Source organism: Taurulus bubalis (assembly GCF_910589615.1).
Source record: "Taurulus bubalis genome assembly, chromosome: 15".
Lineage (NCBI taxonomy): Eukaryota > Metazoa > Chordata > Actinopteri > Perciformes > Cottidae > Taurulus > Taurulus bubalis.
In genome coordinates this window covers 2,558,165-2,577,248 of record NC_136603.1, presented here as the reverse complement: position 1 = coordinate 2,577,248, position 19,084 = coordinate 2,558,165, and the positions used below count along the sequence as shown (strand labels likewise).

The window sequence follows — 19,084 nt, the reverse complement described above, 5'->3', positions numbered from 1 at the left end:
CACTGGAGAAAGATTGATCATCATCACATCGCTTTAATGACTTCTAACGGCCGCTTGTCTCGGCTTATGTTTAGCTCTTAAATGAAATGTGTTTTTAATGTGCGCTTTATCGTACCTCGCCGTGCGCCGACTAACCGTTTCATCTCCTGGACCTATCACACTGAGCCCTTTGAAGGACGAGTACTTGCATCCGATAACTGTTTTCAGTTCGTCTGAATGCATTTCGGATCCGTCCCGAACAAATAAACATGAATACATAACTAATAAAAGAGCTAGCAAACAAAACTGGGCTAAAAACAATAGGCCGTGTATAAAAAGTGGACGTAGTCGTAGCGATGTAGAGACGCTGTACACGTCTCAGGTGTCGACCTGTCAATCACCCTGTAGCCCCGCCCCTAAAGCGTCCCCTGCTTTATGGTCTGTTTGACTCTAAATGACCATAATTTACTAAATGAACATCATGCTGTATTGAAGAAGACTTGAAACTAGAGATTGAGACATAAACTCATGTTTACAATGTTTACTGAGGGAATACATCAAGAGAAGTAGAGTCATTTATATAGACTTCTATACAACCAGAGGAGTCACCCCCTGGTGGTCAGGAGAGAGAATGCAGCTTCAACACATGAAGCATAGACTTCTATACAACCAGACTTCTGAATGCAGATGCAGACGATGAATGCATTTACTACATTATTTGTGTTGTATTCATATTCTCCTGAAAGAAGAAGCACCAGATGTGGAGTTTCAAGGTTTTCCCCCGACAAAGGCAGCGTTCCTGTCTGACCCACTTTCCATGCTGCATGCAGAGTATTGTGGTTTTCTCCAGTGTGGTGCGTTACTCTGTGGTCATGTCAGCTGTGTAGATGGCAGTTACAGTCTGTTGTTGTCACTGAAACTCTCTCCTGTCAAGCCGAGCAGACGGCTTTCACGTATTTCATACGTTACCTTCTCTCCGGAGGCTCCGGTGAGGACGAAGGTGGAAAACACCGGGAGGGAGTATTTGGTGGTCGCCGGCCAGCACTCGATGGTGGCCCCCATGGGGAGGCAGAAGAGAGGGACCGACTCCGGCAGAGGGAAAGACTCGTAGTCCTCCTCTGGGTATCTGCTGAACAGACCTGGAGGCCGGAGAACAACACAAACCCACTGAGGACTCCGTTCAGAGCGCCGCGACCTTCACAGCGGATGAAGACGCTCCATCGACTTTCCACACCGCTGAGAATTAAACTCAGTCCATTAGCGTGATAATGTTAATGTACTTTATTGAGTCGAGTGTCTCACTGGAGACGCCCGGATCTGTGACAAGCAATCAGCGCTCGGGGATTAATCCGACCTCTGGGTCATTAGTCGCCGTCGGTGGAACGAGTGAGAAGCAATGACGAAGGGATTTCTGTTATTCTGTTCACTTTCTACCATTCATGTATCAGCTGAGAGAGAGAGGGAGAGAGAGAAGAGGAAGAGAGGGGAGAAAGAAGAGAAGAGGAAGAGAGAGAGAGAAGAACAAGAGAGAGGGGAGAGAGAGAGAAGAACAAGAGAGAGAGAGGGAGAGAAGGAGGGAGAGAGAAGAGGAAGAGAGGGGAGAAAGAAGAGAAGAGGAAGAGAGAGAGAGAAGAACAAGAGAGAGGGGAGAGAGAGAGAAGAACAAGAGAGAGAGAGGGGAGAGAGAAGAGAGAGACTAGGAAGAGAGAGAGAGAGAGAGAAGAACAAGAGAGAGAGGAGAGACAAGAGGAAGAGAGATGGGGAGAGAGAGACAGAGCGAGATAGAAGAGGGAGAGGGGAGAGAGAGAAGAGAGAACGAGGGGAGAGAGAAGAGGAAGAGAGAGAGGAGAGAGAGAGAGCGAGAGAGAAGAAAGAGAGAGAAGAAAGAGAGAGAGGATAGAGAGAAGAGGGAGAGAGCGAGAGGGAAGAGGAAGAGAGAGAGAAGAAAGAGAGACAGAGCGAGAGACAGAATGAGAGAGAAGAAAGAGAGAGAAGAGGAAGAGAGAGGATAGAGAGAAGAGGACGAGAGAAGAAAGAGAGAGAGGATAGAGAGAAGAGAAGAGGGAGAAAGCGAGAGGGAAGAGGAAGAGAGAGAGAGAAGAAAGAGAGAGACAGAGCGAGAGGAGAGAGAGAAGGGAAGAGAAAGAGAAGAGAGAGAGACAGAATGAGAGAGAAGAAAGAGAGAAGAGGAAGAGAGAGAGAGAAGAAAGAGAGAGGATAGAGAGAAGAGGCGAGAGAAGAAAGAGAGAGAGGATAGAGAGAAGAGGGAGAGAGAAGAAAGAGACAGAGAGAAAGAGAAGAAAACAGAGAGAGAGTTGCTGACTCCACTGAGTGTCTGTTAAAGGAGGAAACACACTGGTGATTGTGATATAGATACAGAGATAATTTAATATCTTTGTATTTACAAACTGGTGTCTGTAGCGACATTCTTTTTCCGTATTATAAACACAGAAAGTGGAACTAAGCACACAATTCTGAAGAAAAGCATGTTCGCATGACATTTCAGGTAATACCATATACTCGTCTCCCCAATGGCCGGCTGCTTGAACCCACAGCTAAATGTGCACAGTAACGGCATTTCTGTGAATCTACCAACAAAACAAACCGAGCTTGTTGCGTTCAGCGTCCTTCAAACCGTCGCATTAGTCCGTAAATAAAGTCAGATGTTGCAAATAAACACTACTTGTGTGAGCTGGCGCTCCATTCACAGTCGGCTGCATATGTCAAGGTACGTACAACAAAACATCCGTCAGCCGATTCTGAGCGGGAGCCAAAAACACGCACTCAGAATCATCTTCCGCCAGCTGCTCCTGGCTCCAAACAGCCAAAACAGATTTAATGTGAAATGAGCCCCGTATTACCGTTAAATACACGGCAGCCCTCTAACCGCTTTAAAAAGGAGCAGAGTATCGGCGTGCGGAGGCTTACCTCGTCGCTCCGATTCTAAAGGCTTCAACGCGCAGCTGCAGCAGAATGCAGCCGGCTGACTCTGCATTACTGGTGGGGGGGAAATTCATACAGCATAATATCGCGATATTTTGCGTGGCGATATTGTATCGATACTCGGCTTCCGTGTATTGATGAACAGACTGAAAACATACGATGATCAAATATGTTGACAAAGTTTTCCTTTGGGGAAAATTTACGGTTGAAAAAAGGTAATAAATCACAATATATCGCAGTATCAGGATAATATCGTATCAGGATTTAAAGATCGGGATAATACTGTATCGGAACTTAAGTATCGTGATAATATCGCAGTATCGTGATAATATCATATCGGGACTTAAGAATCGTGATAATATCGTATCGGAACCTAAGTATCGTGATAATATCATATCGGGACTTAAGTATCGTGATAATATCGTATCGGAACCTAAGTATCGTGATAATATCATATCGGGACTTAAGTATCGTGATAATATCGTATCAGGACTTAAGTATCGTGATAATATTGTATCGGGACTTAAGTATTGCGATAATATCGCAGTATTATGATAATGTTGTATCAGGACTTAAGTATCGTGATAATATCGTATTGTGACTTAAGTATCGCGATAATATTGTACCAGGACCAAAGTATGGTGATAATATCGTATTGCGACTTAAGTACCGTGATAATATCGTATTGTGACTTAAGTATGGTGATAATATCGTATTGCGACTTAAGTATGGTGATAATATCGTATTGCGACTTAAGTATCGGGATAATATCGTATCGGGACTTAAGTATGGTGATAATATCATATCGTGAGACCTCTGGTGATTCCCACCCTGCTCTGCAGCAGACGCTCCTCTCTAAAGACGCAGCTGCAGAGAAACAGGCTTTACTTTACGCTCAATGCCATCAATAGTCGGCGCGACTAAAGTCAACTGCATCTTTTGTGTAAACTCAAGATTATCTAACGTGGTATTTAGTGGTTTCTCCCACAAGCAGATGAAGTGGTGAGAGGAGGAACGGAGAGAAAGTGTTCAAGACACCACTCGCTTAGCTGATAACTGGTGTCACTGGGAACAGGATCACATACTGGCACTGGTAGTTATGGGATTAGGAGGGTTTACCTGCTTTGTAGGCGATCGTGTTGGTTTTGGCCACAGACTTCTTGTAACACAAGAAGACGGATGAGCCCCACTGAAAACAAGAGAAGGAGAGTCAGCGTGGAGGAATGATGGGGCGTAATCCCAACTGCCGTCCACCTACTTCTTTAAAGGTGGACAACACAATATGTGTGCAACAAATGGGAAATAATAAACAAGTCAGCCCAATATTTAAGGGAATATTTAAGGGTTTTTGGATGTTTTTTTCCACACATTGAGCTCCAATTTCTTTACAAAACAGAACACAATAGTTGCTTTTTTTCTGCTGCTATTAACTGTTAGTTAGTTTGTGTTATTGTGTCTTTGGTGAATCCAAACTATCCTTTTTAAAACACCAAAGTCACACAATAAAACTAACTAACGGAAGGATTCAGCAGTAGAGCAGCAGCTCCTGTGTTCCAAGAGGTAAAATTACTGTTTTTATGAATGGAGTCTGGTGTGTTTGCAGAGAGAATAAAGATAACGGCTTCAGTTCTAAATAACTGAAGCCGTTCACAATAATCTGTTCACTTAAACCGATGCAGATTCTGTTGTCTCTAGAATACGTCCGCAGCAGCAAAAGCAAGCAGATTTTAAGCGAACTTTTGAACTGTTGCAAAAGAGAAAGATTCCATCAACTGGTGTGGAGCGAACAACGTCGGTCAGACGGCGATCCACCGACAGACAGCAGAAGAAGACGCTGCAAAACAAGTCGGCTCGGCCATGGAAGCATCGCCGAGGGTCGGGTGGAGGGAGTCTTCAGCTGTCCGTTTCAAATTGGGCAAGTTTGAACTGTTCAGCTGGTGTTGGACACGTTTATGAAGCAGCAGGAACGCAAAAACGTTTCTTTCTTTTGCAATTGAAAAAGTCATTTTTTTTTCTAATTCAACACTTCAAAATGCAGATTAACATACGAGGACGGAAACAAGGCGAACGAGTTATATTGGAAACCCTTTGTCCACTCATCATTTGGCCTCAAATGAAGCCAGTCAGTGCACTTGTTAATAAACTAAAATACTAGTATTACTATAAACAGTCACTACAGCCAGACGGGTGCATCTCGTGCCTCAAGCTTTAGCACGAAGAGAGAAGTGACGAAACATCCGATAAACACAACTCCTTCAAAAAAGGATCATTTGAAACATTTGTGGAGGTAAATCCTAATTCTACTGCAGGAGACGTGACTTCTGCTGCATGCACCACAAGCCGGTCGATCGATACCGACTGTACACTTAGTCTGTGTGTGCAGAGGGTTTAGGACACACGTGTGCCGCCACACACACACACACACACACACACACACACACACACACACACACACACGCACACCAGCTGTTCTACGAAATACCAAACGTACTCTTGCAGCATCCTGGAGAGAAACACGGGACGAGGATTAAACCAAACACGAGAGCAGAGGCCGTAAAACTGGAGGAGAAACTAAACACGCACTGCAAGAGTTTAAACACACGCGGCGTTAAAAGACTTCCTGATATATATATATATATATATATATATATATATAATATCTTGACATTCTGAATTTCAAACAGGGCTCTGACAGGACTGCAGATTTAAAGACTCTTCCGACACATTAATACCTTCTTTTGATCAACGCGTTGCAGGAGTTATTCTGTGATGTCAGTTCATGAAAGTTAACATTTTGGTGGCATAAAAAGTGTCTTATTCAGCGTTCGGTTGTTTTTACCCCTTTTGGGTAACTTTTAGTTTCTGAAAACCAAGATGGCGACGGGAAAAAAATGCCAAACTCAAGGCTCCGAAACCAACGGGTGACGTCATCGTCCGCGTCCTCGTTTTGTTGTGTACTCCACGGTGGACCTTTATGCAACGTGAGCTTCTCGCTTCTGCTGATTGTATTCACGCTGCAAAAATCACAAACGTGGAGTTCATTTGTGAATATCATCTTGATGAATAAAACGTTTAAGCATCCAAAACGTTTGTTGGCCACAGAGAATATTTTCTGCAATAATCCAAAAGCCGATGGAAGAACCCTGTGATCTTTTTGTCAAGGGGAACCAGTGTGACGGCGACTTCCTGTTTGGCCGACAGTAAAACGTTAATCCTGCTCTCCTCTATAGACGCCACGCTGACCGCAGACTCCAGCCGGAGGTTTTATTTTCTTTGACACATGAACCATTATCTGTTTAAAATAAATGAAAAGAATATTTCGTGACTTCTGTGTTCCGGCACACTCTGAAAACAAGATGGCCGCCCTTTCATGTATCCATCCCGTTGCTCTGCGGGTAGAAATTGGTCTCTTGAATGTTTGCTTTTTTACAAAATGGCGGCTCTCGAAAGAGACACCAAACCCGACATTTAACTTTATGGGCCTCAGCAATTTAACGGCAAAAATTGCGAATGGTTTGCATTGCCATATCTAATACTGATTATGTCCTCAACCCCAAGGTCTATTTGAATAATTTAAAAAGGTATAATATACAGAAAACCTGTGTGAACATATGAATAAGTTCATATATGTGTTACTGGTATATTAGTTTATGATAGTATACAGAAAAGAAAAAGAAAAATACTTAAAAGTTGTATTTTCTTATCGTAACTATATTTGGCGTTATTGGTGGATTCAGTAGGCTCTGATGATTCCAAAACTGTAAGGTAATCCTGTGTAGCTTCATGCCATCGATATGAAAAGTCATGTTTTCAAAACTCTTGAGTCTCTTCGAGTCTTATACTTATGGTTTATGCTCATATTTATTGTGGAATAGTGTCATAAACATGAAAAAATGACTTATATTGACTTGAGAGGCCAGGATGTGCTGAATATTTTGAACATTGATATCAATGGGTCTGCTATTAATCCTGGGTTCCTATGACCACATGAACCTCATGGGGAGGACTGGGGTTTCGGTCCACCGCTCTCTCACCATGCTGCTGTTGAGGTTCTTCTCCACCTTGCAGAAGGTGTGCGGCGGCGTCTCCCCTTTGCCCGGGATGATGACGCAGATGTCGGTGACGGCCAGGGCGGAGTGCGGCTGGCTCTCGGGCGCCCGGCGGTAGGTGATGTAGATCCGCTGGGAAGAGTTGCCGCTGATGTTGGCCGGCCGGCCGGCCGCCGTGGTCTGGATGAGCTGGCAGCCCTGCATCAGCCGCTCCTTCCACTCGTACAGCACACTGCGGGGAAGGACCGACAAACAGTGCGATTACCGCCAAAGAATCCATCAACACAATTATGCAGCCAGTTAGTTGTTTGAGCCCAACATTAGCCATTAATACCCCATACAACTGCAAAGAGGAATCAATGCTATTCATGAAAAAACAGTCAGATCTATGAGCTAATAAAGTGGCAGATGTCGCAATAACTTGTCTCAGACACTTTTACAAAAACAACAACTTATAAAGGAGGGAAAAGGGATCCGAAGGGAAACGTACAAGTCATTTAAAAGTGCAGATTTCTCCTGTAAGTCACGAGGCGTTCGAGTGTCTTCGAAACTCATGGCGTCTTCGCACCAAACCAGAAGCAAACGTTTCGCCTCATTTCTGCTAAATGAGGCAAATACGTCAAACAATTCGCATCATCCATGCGACGCGAAGGCCGATCAGCGATGAGAATCTCGTGACGTCATCACTGACGTTCAGTGAACGATCAGAAAACAATATTTGTAAAGACGGGAAGAAACCTTGCTGCCGTATTCATGCCTTGAAGACGTTGTTTTATTTATGTCCGGTACATGCATGTAGGTTCCTGTCAAAACTGCGTTGTAACAAGAGCACTTAGTGGACTCAGGGATGCAGAACAGAAGCAGTAAAGTTAAGCAGCCCTTCCATTATGTACTTATCCTCCATTACTGTTGCAAGTGGAACTCCATCGGTGCATCTTTACAGTCTTTTTCTCGATGTAGTCTTCACCATCAGAACTGTGCACTTGACCTCCTTCCAATTCTGCAAAACTTGATAAATTGGACTTTGAATGCCTTTCCAAAGACTCGGGAGTCGTTTGAGGAGTTTTGTGTCGTTTTATCTGTTTTATGTGAGGTCACCTCTGCTAGAAGACAACACGATAGAATGTTAAACGCAACGTTAATCTTCAGGGGGGAAAGAGCAGAGGTGCTACGTCACATGTTGAGTGAGTGCGTCTCTTTGTTGAGGCTGTCAGCTGCTACATAAAGTCTCCTCTGGTTGTATAGAAGTCTATGCTTCATGTGTTAAAGCTGCATTCTCTCTCTTGACCACCAGGGGGCGACTCCTCTGGTTGTATAGAAGTCTATGCTTCATGTGTTAAAGCTGCATTCTCTCTCCTGACCACCAGGGGGCGACTCCTCTGGTTGTATAGAAGTCTATATAAATGACTCTACTTCTCTTGATGTATTCCCTCAGTAAACATTGTAAACATGAGTTTATGTCTCAGTCTCTAGTTTCAAGTCTTCTTCAATACAGCATGATGTTCATTTAGTAAATTATGGTCATTTAGAGTCAAACAGACCATAAAGCAGGGGACGCTTTAGGGCGGGGCTACAAGGTGATTGACAGGTCGAGACCAGAGACGTATACTGCGTCTCTACGTCGCTCCTCCTCAGTCAAGATATGGTCACTTCCTGTTTACTGGCTGCAAAAACAATAAAAACACGACTGTAATCCAAGATGGCGACGACCAAAATCGCCGAACTTGAGGCTTTAAATCATCAATTCACAAACCAATGGGTGACGTCACTATGACCACGCCCACTTCTTATGCACAGTCTGTGGTTGAAACCTGGAGGTCCTCATGTTACTTTCTAGTCCACATCGGTATCAATATAACAACCAGTCAAAGATAATACTCCTTGTTCCCTCTGAAGTCTGAGCAACTACTCACTATCACATGGAACAATGTGCACACACACACACACACACACACACACACACACACACACACACACACACACACACACACACACACACACACACACATATCACATTAGTCCGACCACTGTCTGGGAAGTGCAGCCCCTCTGAGCTCTCAGCACACAGGAGCTGCTGATCGTGTCTGAGCAGAGCTCCCGATAAGCGCCGCTCTGTGGAGGCAGCCGCTCGTATGAGCGATGTCACCGGCGGTGAGAGCGAGGCCCGGGCAAACACGACGACCGTAAAATGCGGGCATCCACTACATTTCTTTAAATTTGGTAGATGCCCGCATTCTACGGGCATCTACTTATACTTGCGGCTTACAAAAGGAAAATCGTATTTAGTCATAAACAAGCCGCTATTGCTGGTCCCGCTACCTTCGGTGGTTGTCGGGGAGCTAGCTGCTACAGCACTTTTTATTTCGTGCTGAATTTTCAGTGTTGTTTACTTGAGCTCAAACAGAGCAGGGCAGCAGCTGCTAGCGCTCGCGAGCTGCTAGACTTTCCGCCGGCACCCACCGCCGATGCCACCACGCTCACCTGAGGAGGCGCTATGGAAAACAGGTCTGACGCAAGGAGCGCTCGTCCATCGTCTCCACTGCGCTAGCTCGCTCTGCTAGCTCGCACTGCAAGCTTGCAAGCTAGTTTGCAAGCTAGCGCTGTGGAGGTGGTGGGAGAGGCATTTGTGAATATACTACGTACTGGTTTGCACGGTTGTGAGGATGGCGGTCAGTCAGAATGAAATCTTACACCAACGCCATGAATTGTTTTACAGACGTTCATATGATTTTTACTGGAGCCGACGACTGTTGAATGCATCGTTCTTTAAATTTGGTTTCGCACATTGACTTCTCGTCGAGCCTCATCGTGTATTTGATGATATTAATTTGGAGCACTAGTTTATGATTCACACCCAAACTAATGAACGTGATGCCGAACATCGGCCTGTTAGCATCGTTAGCGTCGTTAGCGCCTCACAGAGCCGACTGGCGTGGCCGTGGACTCCCTTCGCTACTCACCCCAGGTCCGTGAGCGGCGGCTTGTCTCGGCCTCGCCTGTAGCACAGGAAGATCTGCGGCACCATGAGGCCGCCGTTGTTGAGATCGGCCGAGTGTCCGGCGGGCGTCTCCTCCACGCAGGTGAACCCTAGCGGCACCTCCTCGCCCATGGAGCGGATCACCACGGCCACGTCGGTGATGGGCGCCCGGGGCTTGGCCGTCTTGTGGCAGACGTCGTCAAAGTGGATCTCCTGGTCCAGCGGCTTGGACGGGTCCGTCAGACCGGCCACCACAAAGTAGTCGGCTACACGAGGGCCTTTGTCCTCCATCATCGCCCATCACCGCCGGCTGCCTGCGCGGTTACAGAGGGAGAGAGGCAAAGAGAAAGGGAGGGAGAGAGAGAGAGGGAGATTGATTTTTTGTTGCGGTAGCAGGTACAGATGGTTCTTGCGTCCTTGCTAAGGCGGTAAAATAAAATCTGACAGTCGTAAATCTCGCTGAGGAGAGGCCGCTAGAAGGGCAAACGAAAGAGACGGTACGAGGTGGGCAGCCCTTTTCCGGCAGATGGATAGCTGGCAGTCTTTGACCGGATTGACTTTAATTCAATAACATTTATTTTGTATAGCCCAAAATCACAAACTCTTTACAGTCTGTACACATACGACATCCTTTGACCCCAAAAAGCCTTTTAAGGGGAGAAAAAGGGGGAGAGCAACAGAGGAGGATCCTCCTACAGATGTCATGTGACCAGAATGAACATCATAACTAAGTTACAACACATCTGCATACATACAAATGCATATGACAGAAATGATTCATATAATGAGAGCAGTAGGATGATGAAACAGTTACAACTACCAGTAATAACAGCAGCAGTGGCTATAGTAGAATAATAATGATAATAAAGCTGTCATGGTATCGGCAATAGTAATAGCAAAGCAACTAATAATAATATTGATAGTAGCAGTAGGTGTACATTGAGCAAATTCTGTTCTCCAATTCTCAACACTGAGGCAGGTGAAGCTCGGCTGGCCACACAGACCTGAGTGTGCATTTTAAAAAGAGAGCACTGAGGTGTTTCTTCACACTTGACATTCTGCCTCAATTGCAAGCCGGTCCCACATAGAATCCTGCTGATTAGAAGCCTTGTGACACCCTGCAGCCCATTAAGCAGGGCGATAAACGCCCAACAGTCATTTCCTTGATCCGTCCGGAGGGCGCAACCCCACTGCACTTTGTGAAGGAGCTGAAATACACAGCGACATCAGTGGGAAAACAACACCACCAACAGTTATGTTTAGGCAACTAAACCACCAACAGTTATGTTTAGGCAACTAAACCACCAACAGTTATGTTTAGGCAACTAAACCACCAACAGTTAGGTTTAGGCAACTAAACCACCAACAGTTATGTTTAGGCAACTAAACCACCAACAGTTATGTTTAGGCAACTAAACCACCAACAGTTATGTTTAGGCAACTAAACCACCAACAGTTATGTTTAGGCAACTAAACCACCAACAGTTATGTTCAAGCAACTAAACCACCAACAGTTAGGTTTTGGCAACTAAACCACCAACAGTTATGTTTAGGCAACTAAACCACCAACAGTTATGTTTAGGCAACTAAACCACCAACAGTTATGTTTAGGCAACTAAACCACCAACAGTTAGGTTTAGGCAACTAAACCACCAACAGTTATGTTTAGGCAACTAAACCACCAACAGTTATGTTTAGGCAACTAAACCACCAACAGTTATGTTTAGGCAACTAAACCACCAACAGTTATGTTTAGGCAACTAAACCACCAACAGTTATGTTCAAGCAACTAAACCACCAACAGTTAGGTTTTGGCAACTAAACCACCAACAGTTATGTTTAGGCAACTAAACCACCAACAGTTATGTTTAGGCAACTAAACCACCAACAGTTATGTTTAGGCAACTAAACCACCAACAGTTATGTTTAGGCAACTAAACCACCAACAGTTATGTTTAGGCAACTAAACCACCAACAGTTAGGTTTAGGCAACTAAACCACCAACAGTTATGTTTAGGCAACTAAACCACCAACAGTTATGTTTAGGCAACTAAACCACCAACAGTTATGTTTAGGCAACTAAACCACCAACAGTTATGTTTAGGCAACTAAACCACCAACAGTTATGTTCAAGCAACTAAACCACCAACAGTTAGGTTTTGGCAACTAAACCACCAACAGTTATGTTTAGGCAACTAAACCACCAACAGTTATGTTTAGGCAACTAAACCACCAACAGTTATGTTTAGGCAACTAAACCACCAACAGTTATGTTTAGGCAACTAAACCACCAACAGTTAGGTTTAGGCAACTAAACCACCAACAGTTATGTTTAGGCAACTAAACCACCAACAGTTATGTTTAGGCAACTAAACCACCAACAGTTATGTTTAGGCAACTAAACCACCAACAGTTATGTTTAGGCAACTAAACCACCAACAGTTATGTTCAAGCAACTAAACCACCAACAGTTAGGTTTTGGCAACTAAACCACCAACAGTTATGTTTAGGCAACTAAACCACCAACAGTTATGTTTAGGCAACTAAACCACTAACAGTTATGTTTAGGCAACTAAACCACCAACAGTTATGTTCAAGCAACTAAACCACCAACAGTTATGTTAAGGCAACTAAACCACCAACAGTTATGTTTAGGCAACTAGACCACCAACAGTTATGTTCAAGCAACTAAACCACCAACAGTTAGGTTTTGGCAACTAAACCACCAACAGTTATGTTTAGGCAACTAAACCACCAACAGTTATGTTTAGGCAACTAAACCACCAACAGTTATGTTTAGGCAACTAAACCACCAACAGTTATGTTCAAGCAACTAAACCACCAACAGTTATGTTCAAGCAACTAAACCACCAACAGTTATGTTCAAGCAACTAAACCACCAACAGTTAGGTTTTGGCAACTAGACCACCAACAGTTATGTTTAGGCAACTAGACCACCAACAGTTATATTTAGGCAACTAAACCACCAACAGTTATGTTCAAGCAACTAAACCACCAACAGTTATGTTCAAGCAACTAAACCACCAACAGTTATGTTCAAGCAACTAAACCACCAACAGTTAGGTTTTGGCAACTAGACCACCAACAGTTATGTTTAGGCAACTAGACCACCAACAGTTATATTTAGGCAACTAAACCACCAACAGTTATGTTCAAGCAACTAAACCACCAACAGTTATGTTCAAGCAACTAAACCACCAACAGTTATGTTAAGGCACAAAAACCACCAACAGTTATGTTTAGGCAACTAAACCACCAACAGTTATGTTCAAGCAACTAAACCAAAAACAGTTAGGTTTTGGCAACTAAACCACCAACTAACCCTCTGAAGATGAGCAGCTTTGTTCCAGCTCTGAAACTGACCACCGGTTGTTTGCTGAGTCCTGATCACAATGAGTCGGGGCCACTGAGGTCAGAGTCTGAGACAAAACCACTAAAACAATTGGAGCCAAAGTGAGAACAAAGTTAATGGCGTGAGGAGAAACTATGGGATATCTATTCAGAGCAGCTGCTGGAGGCTTTGCCAAAAATGTCGTGTTGGATTGGTGCTGCTGCCTTCTTTTAAAATAGGGACGTTCTTTGAGTCCTTGAAGTGACTTTTAGGGGGATTTTGGTGAAGCTGTCCTGAATTATTTTTTGGGCACCAGAGCTTCGGTAGAACTCAAAAGCAAATATTCAACTTGCGTCACACGTTCAGATGCTTCACCCACATATGTTTTTCTCAGAGTCATACCGAGTCTTTTGTTTTTTGTGTTTGGATCACACTGAAATAATCCTACGCAACCGTCGTGCACAACACACAGATGCATTCTGGGTCAGATTTGCTTGAGCATGCTTCAAATGCCTGGCGTGAGCGGGAACAAATTGGAGCTGGATGTATCTGGGCGATGAGGCAACTTTTAAAAGTATACAAGGTTTTACAAAGGTTGTAAGGTCTAAAATGTCATAATCTCATCCTTTGTGGGAATTTGTCATAATTAGCATATTCATTCAGTGACCTCTGACCTCCAAATTCAAATCATTTCATCCCTGAATCATCCAAGTGGACGTTTCTGGCGAAGAAATTCCCTCAAGGTGCTCCTAAAATATTGAGTTATATTATAATATTGACTGGCCGCCAACTCAGGTGGACAGAATCCATCCAGAAAAAGATGTGTTGCAGGTATGGTTTGACTGGAGAAGGTCCGATACTACTTGCAATGTTCCCTCTAATTTTTTTCAGCACTGAGCAATTTTTTTTTTTTTCTGAGCGCACACTTCAGCACTGTGAGCAATTCGCAACCACGCGACCTGCCGAAAATGACCACAAGCCATAGGGGATTCAAAGAGATGACAGCAAATGCATCAATATGTATACAAGGTTGATATTTATTCAATATCCTTTATAATGACTGGACTTTGGGAACATTTTAATGATGGCGTTTTAGCAGTCAGTTTAGTTGAACTTAAAGGATCTTTGTTGAACTTCAATAAGGGGAGGTTATGACTGGTTCACTGGTTATGACTGATAATGATATATATATAAAAAATACAAGTATCAAAGGTGTTTAGTCATTTCTCAGCAGGTACAACATTTAAGTGGAACTTCATTGAAAGAAAAATGCTAATACAGCGCTTAATAACTATAGGCCTATTAAATTGACATGTTGTCATTTTTCCTAAATGTAGCCTATATAAACAATTTAATAACTTCATATTTAAATATGTCTGAAAGTTTCATCCTACCTGTGTCAGTTTGGACTATTTCATCTAGCCCCTCATGTTTGAACGTTAGGCAGACCTTTTTCTGGGGCGCCTGCTCTGCCTTTCTTTTCTCCATGGTCGCCTATAGCTGCTGGAGCAGGGCCCGCCAAGAGGAGCCTGAACAGCGGCGGCCCGAGCTCATGTGGCGCTCTGGGCGAGCTTCACTCCTGGCGCCCGGAGGAGGACAGCGGGGTTGGGGGTGCTAACGGAGGCAGAGCGCTAGCAGAGGTTCAGAGAGCGCATGTCGAGAAACGGGACGCTGATTGGCCAAGAAGACACGTCACATCAAAGATCTTATTATTGTGAAGATGGCTCACTCCTATCTCAGAAACACTGGCGCAAAAAAAGATTTATAACCCCTGAAAAAAAAACATTTGCGCGGTCTGAAAAATCTATTGCGCGGCCACTTCGACTGGCCTGCGCGGCCGCGCATGAGCACAGTTTAGAGGGAACACGGCCTACTACATGTCCCTGGATTATTTCAATCAATACCTTTAAAAAAGGTATAGAGTATCGACACCGAGGCCTGAATACCGGAGACGCCCTACTGATCAAAGAAATGTTCATTATTTCTCTCGAAGACCACAGAGAATAAGTTTAAGTGACGACTCAAATGAAAACTGATATTCTTTTACCCAATTATTTGTGGCTGAGTCCTCACTCTGATGTGGCTCAAGAGGAATCCCACAATAGTTTCTACATTTTGCATGAAAGTCTTGGAGGAACAGAGGAGCACTGAGCCAGCGTTGCCTCAACACCACCTTCCTGTATGTGGCGGGTTCAAGTCTTAGTCCGCCTCCGAGGAAAGACTCATCCCTCAAGCTCTTGACACTCGAGCCCCCGGGACGGGCGGGTTGAAATGAAACTTTACCCTCCTCCCCCTCCCGACCATGAACGCACCGCCGTGCAAAAACACAGAACTCACTGGGTTCGTGACAGCCGAGGTCAGGAGGAGCGAGGAATGTTGACGCAGAATGAATTCAAGAAACACACGATTCAAAACATGGCTTTTTTTCTTTTTTTTATCCAAAACAGAATTTTTCACAGATGGCCGTTTGATTTATTTAACAAACATTCCCCATGTCGGTGACACAGTACGTGATAATTTACTCACCACAGTCAGCCGTTTCATTGCAACCAGATTTTAATTTGATATTGAGTAATAACTCGACTGGACTGTGATTCCAACCAGATGCAGTAAGAGGGTGTGGGACCAGAGGCTTAACAAGCGGGACGGGTCAGGCGAAATGAAGAGGGAGGGGGGGGAACAGCTGCCAACTCCAGGCTGTGTGATGCTATGCTAACCGTTAGCTCCTCCTTTTAATCTCCTCTCCCTCTGAGGCTGGTGGAAGTCAAGACCTCCTGACCTCGAGCGGTGAATCTCCTCCTCCTGCACGTCTGGAACACAATCTGTATTTTCTTCTTGTTCTGTATTGTTTTAGAAAACAAACACAAATCTGATCAAACTGGGTGTTTATTGGTAAAATCAAATGATCGTTGCAGGTTCAATGAGCCAAGTTGTATCCAAACAAATCAGCTGATCGGCTTCCAAAAAACATTTGGACCAACAAACTTGGATCAGACCCTTTCTATTGTAATCCATGCAGCCCGGTGCTAACGCTAACGGAGGTGGCGTCAGTTATCAATTACAACGCAATCCTGTGGTGTTCAAATTAAATTGTAAAATGTATTTTTTGGTGAGAAACTTAAATAAATCAAAGATGTTTGAAGGAGATGGTTTTCACTTTATTATAAAATAGATATTAAGAGATGAATTATGAGCGGTTTAACTTCCTAACATGCTCTCAGCTCTTCATTTATCAATTTAATACAATTATGTATTATATTATTTATCAATATGATGCAATCATTTATGTCCTCATCATTTGAAGTGTGTGTTTTTATGTTAATAACCGCTTTAGGTGTCGATAACAAAGTTAAAGGAACAAATTTGTGCCGATGTCCACCGACTTCGGCTCGGCCTTGTGGTCAATCGCAATCCTTAGAGAAGATCAGAAGATCCTCTCAGGTCGTCGGTCCCAGCTCCCGACAGATGGCGAGGAAACGCTGTGGATGTGGTACTCGGGTTACAAAATGCATCTCAGCTCCTCCCGTCCTCACTTAGCGAAACCGAAGAAGAGGCTGAAGTCCGGTCAGCTCTGGTGAGGTAAGAGAAGTGTCATCGTATCACGTTCAGGGCTAAATCTGTCGCGTCCCTTTGGTCGTCGGCTGGGGGATAATTATAGACCGTGTATCAGACGTCGTCATGGTGACGTCACCCGGTGGTTTGTGGACGGATGTTTTGAAGCCTCTAGGTCAGCGTTTTGGCCGTCGCCATTTTGGATTACGGCCAAAAGTGACCCTATCTGGACTGAGGAGGAGCGACGTAGAGACGCCGTATACGTCTCTGGTGCTGACCTGTCAATCACCTTGTAGCCCCGCCCTAAAGCGTCCACTGCTTTATGGTCTGTTTGACTCTAAATGACCATAATTTACTAAATGAACATCATGCTGTATTGAAGAAGACTTGAAACTAGAGATTGAGACATAAACTCATGTTTACAATGTTTACTGAGGGAATAAATCAAGAGAGTCATTTATATAGACTTCTATACAACCAGAGGAGTCACCCCCTGGTGGTCAGGAGAGAGAATGCAGCTTTAACACATGAAGCATAGACTTCTATACAACCAGAGGAGTCACCCCCTGCTGGTCAGGAGAGAGAATGCAGCTTTAACACATGAAGCATAGACTTCTATACAACCAGAGGAGTCGCCCCCTGGTGGTCAGGAGAGAGAATGCAGCTTTAACACATGAAGCATAGACTTCTATACAACCAGAGGAGTCACCCCCTGCTGGTCAGGAGAGAGAATGCAGCTATAACACATGAAGCATAGACTTCTATACAACCAGAGGAGTCACTACAATTTGCAGAACCGGAGTTGCCGCCTGATAATAATTGGTTAAACTAGGACGGACCTTTAAGGCGCTGCACATCTGCACAGCATCCCGAGTCCAAAACCACAGTCTACGCTGAACTTCCTGTCCAACACCCAGAGGAGACTCCTAAACGTTACTCGCGTTACGACGCGTCGGTGTGACACGCAGAAGACAGGATGTGTGCGCTCACATCTCCTCCAGAAACACTTACTCGGGAATTGAACTCGACACCAAAATGGCAACGAGAGCGGGTCCTCTGCAGCAGACTCAGAGGGAACAGTGACGCCTCCTCTCCTGGTGGACTCAACACAACCCTGTGAGGACGCACAACAAGACGCACAACGCTTCTTATTGCACCTGCACATGTGCTCACAACGCTGTGACTGTGTGTGTGATTGTGTGACTGTGTGATTGTGTGTGTGTGTTTGTATGTGTGTGTGTGACTGTGTGTGTGAGACTGAGTGATTGTGTGTGTCTGTGAGTGATTGTGTGTGTGACTGTGTGTATATATGTGACTGTGTGTGTGTGTGTGACTGTGTGTGTCTGAGTGTGTGATTGTGTGTGTGTGAGTGTGTGATTGTGTGTGTGAGTTTGTATGTGTGTGACTGTGTGTGTGAGACTGTGAGTGATTGTGTGTATATATGTGACTGTGTGTGTCTGAGTGTGTGTGTGATTGTGTGTGTCTGAGTGTGTGTGTGTGATTGTGTGCATATATGTGACTGAGTGTGTGTGTGACTGTGTGTGACTGTGTGTGTCTGAGTGTGTGTGTGATTGTGTGTGTGTGATTGTGTGTGTGTGATTGTGTGTATATATGTGACTGAGTGTGATTGTGTGTGTCTGAGTGTGTGTGTGTATATATGTGACTGAGTGTGTGTGTGACTGTGTGTAATTGTGTGTGTCTGAGTGTGTGTGTGATTGTGTGCATATATGTGACTGAGTGTGACTGTGTGTGATTGTGTGTGTCTGAGTGTGTGTGTGTGATTGTGTGTGTGTGTGTGGTCAACACGTCCTTTTTTCTTCTCGTCCATTCCAACATATTAGAACATGCAGCCGTGTAAACACGATGACATCATCAGTGACGTGTGATGATGATGTCATTGTGTGATGAAGGAGACACTGGGCGATGACTCGTGATATATAACCGGAGTATTTGGTGCTCGTAAAAGTGTGACTTTGTACAAACAACTAAACAATAGAAAAGACGTTGCTCTGTTTGTCCCAGAGCGCTGCAGGGTCTCCTCCCCGTGAGGACAGGGGGTCACATGACCAGCAGAGAATGCTCATCCACCACGCTGCTAAAAATACAACGCAGAGCAAGGCTCAAGGTAAAGGTTCTCTACTGTGTGTGTGGCTGTTGTGGCTAGTGTGACTGTGTGTGTGACTGTGTGTGTGTGTGTGTGTGTGTGTGTGTGTGTGTGTGTGTGTGTGTGTG

General features: G+C 44.5%; 1 protein-coding gene across 1 annotated transcript in view; it reads right to left on the bottom strand.

Moving 5' to 3' along the window:
- The window catches only part of LOC306747442 (C-myc promoter-binding protein-like), a gene marked incomplete at both ends in the record, with an annotated part of 37,558 nt that extends 27,316 nt beyond the window's left edge, over positions 1–10,242 (bottom strand). Inside the window, 4 exons of the mRNA XM_079230500.1 lie at positions 949–1,118; positions 4,042–4,111; positions 6,957–7,203; positions 9,932–10,242. Of these exons, the coding sequence (XP_079086626.1) occupies positions 949–1,118; positions 4,042–4,111; positions 6,957–7,203; positions 9,932–10,242 (798 nt within the window). The remainder of the gene's footprint in view (positions 1–948; positions 1,119–4,041; positions 4,112–6,956; positions 7,204–9,931) is intronic.
- Between the last annotated feature and the right edge of the window lie 8,842 nt (positions 10,243–19,084).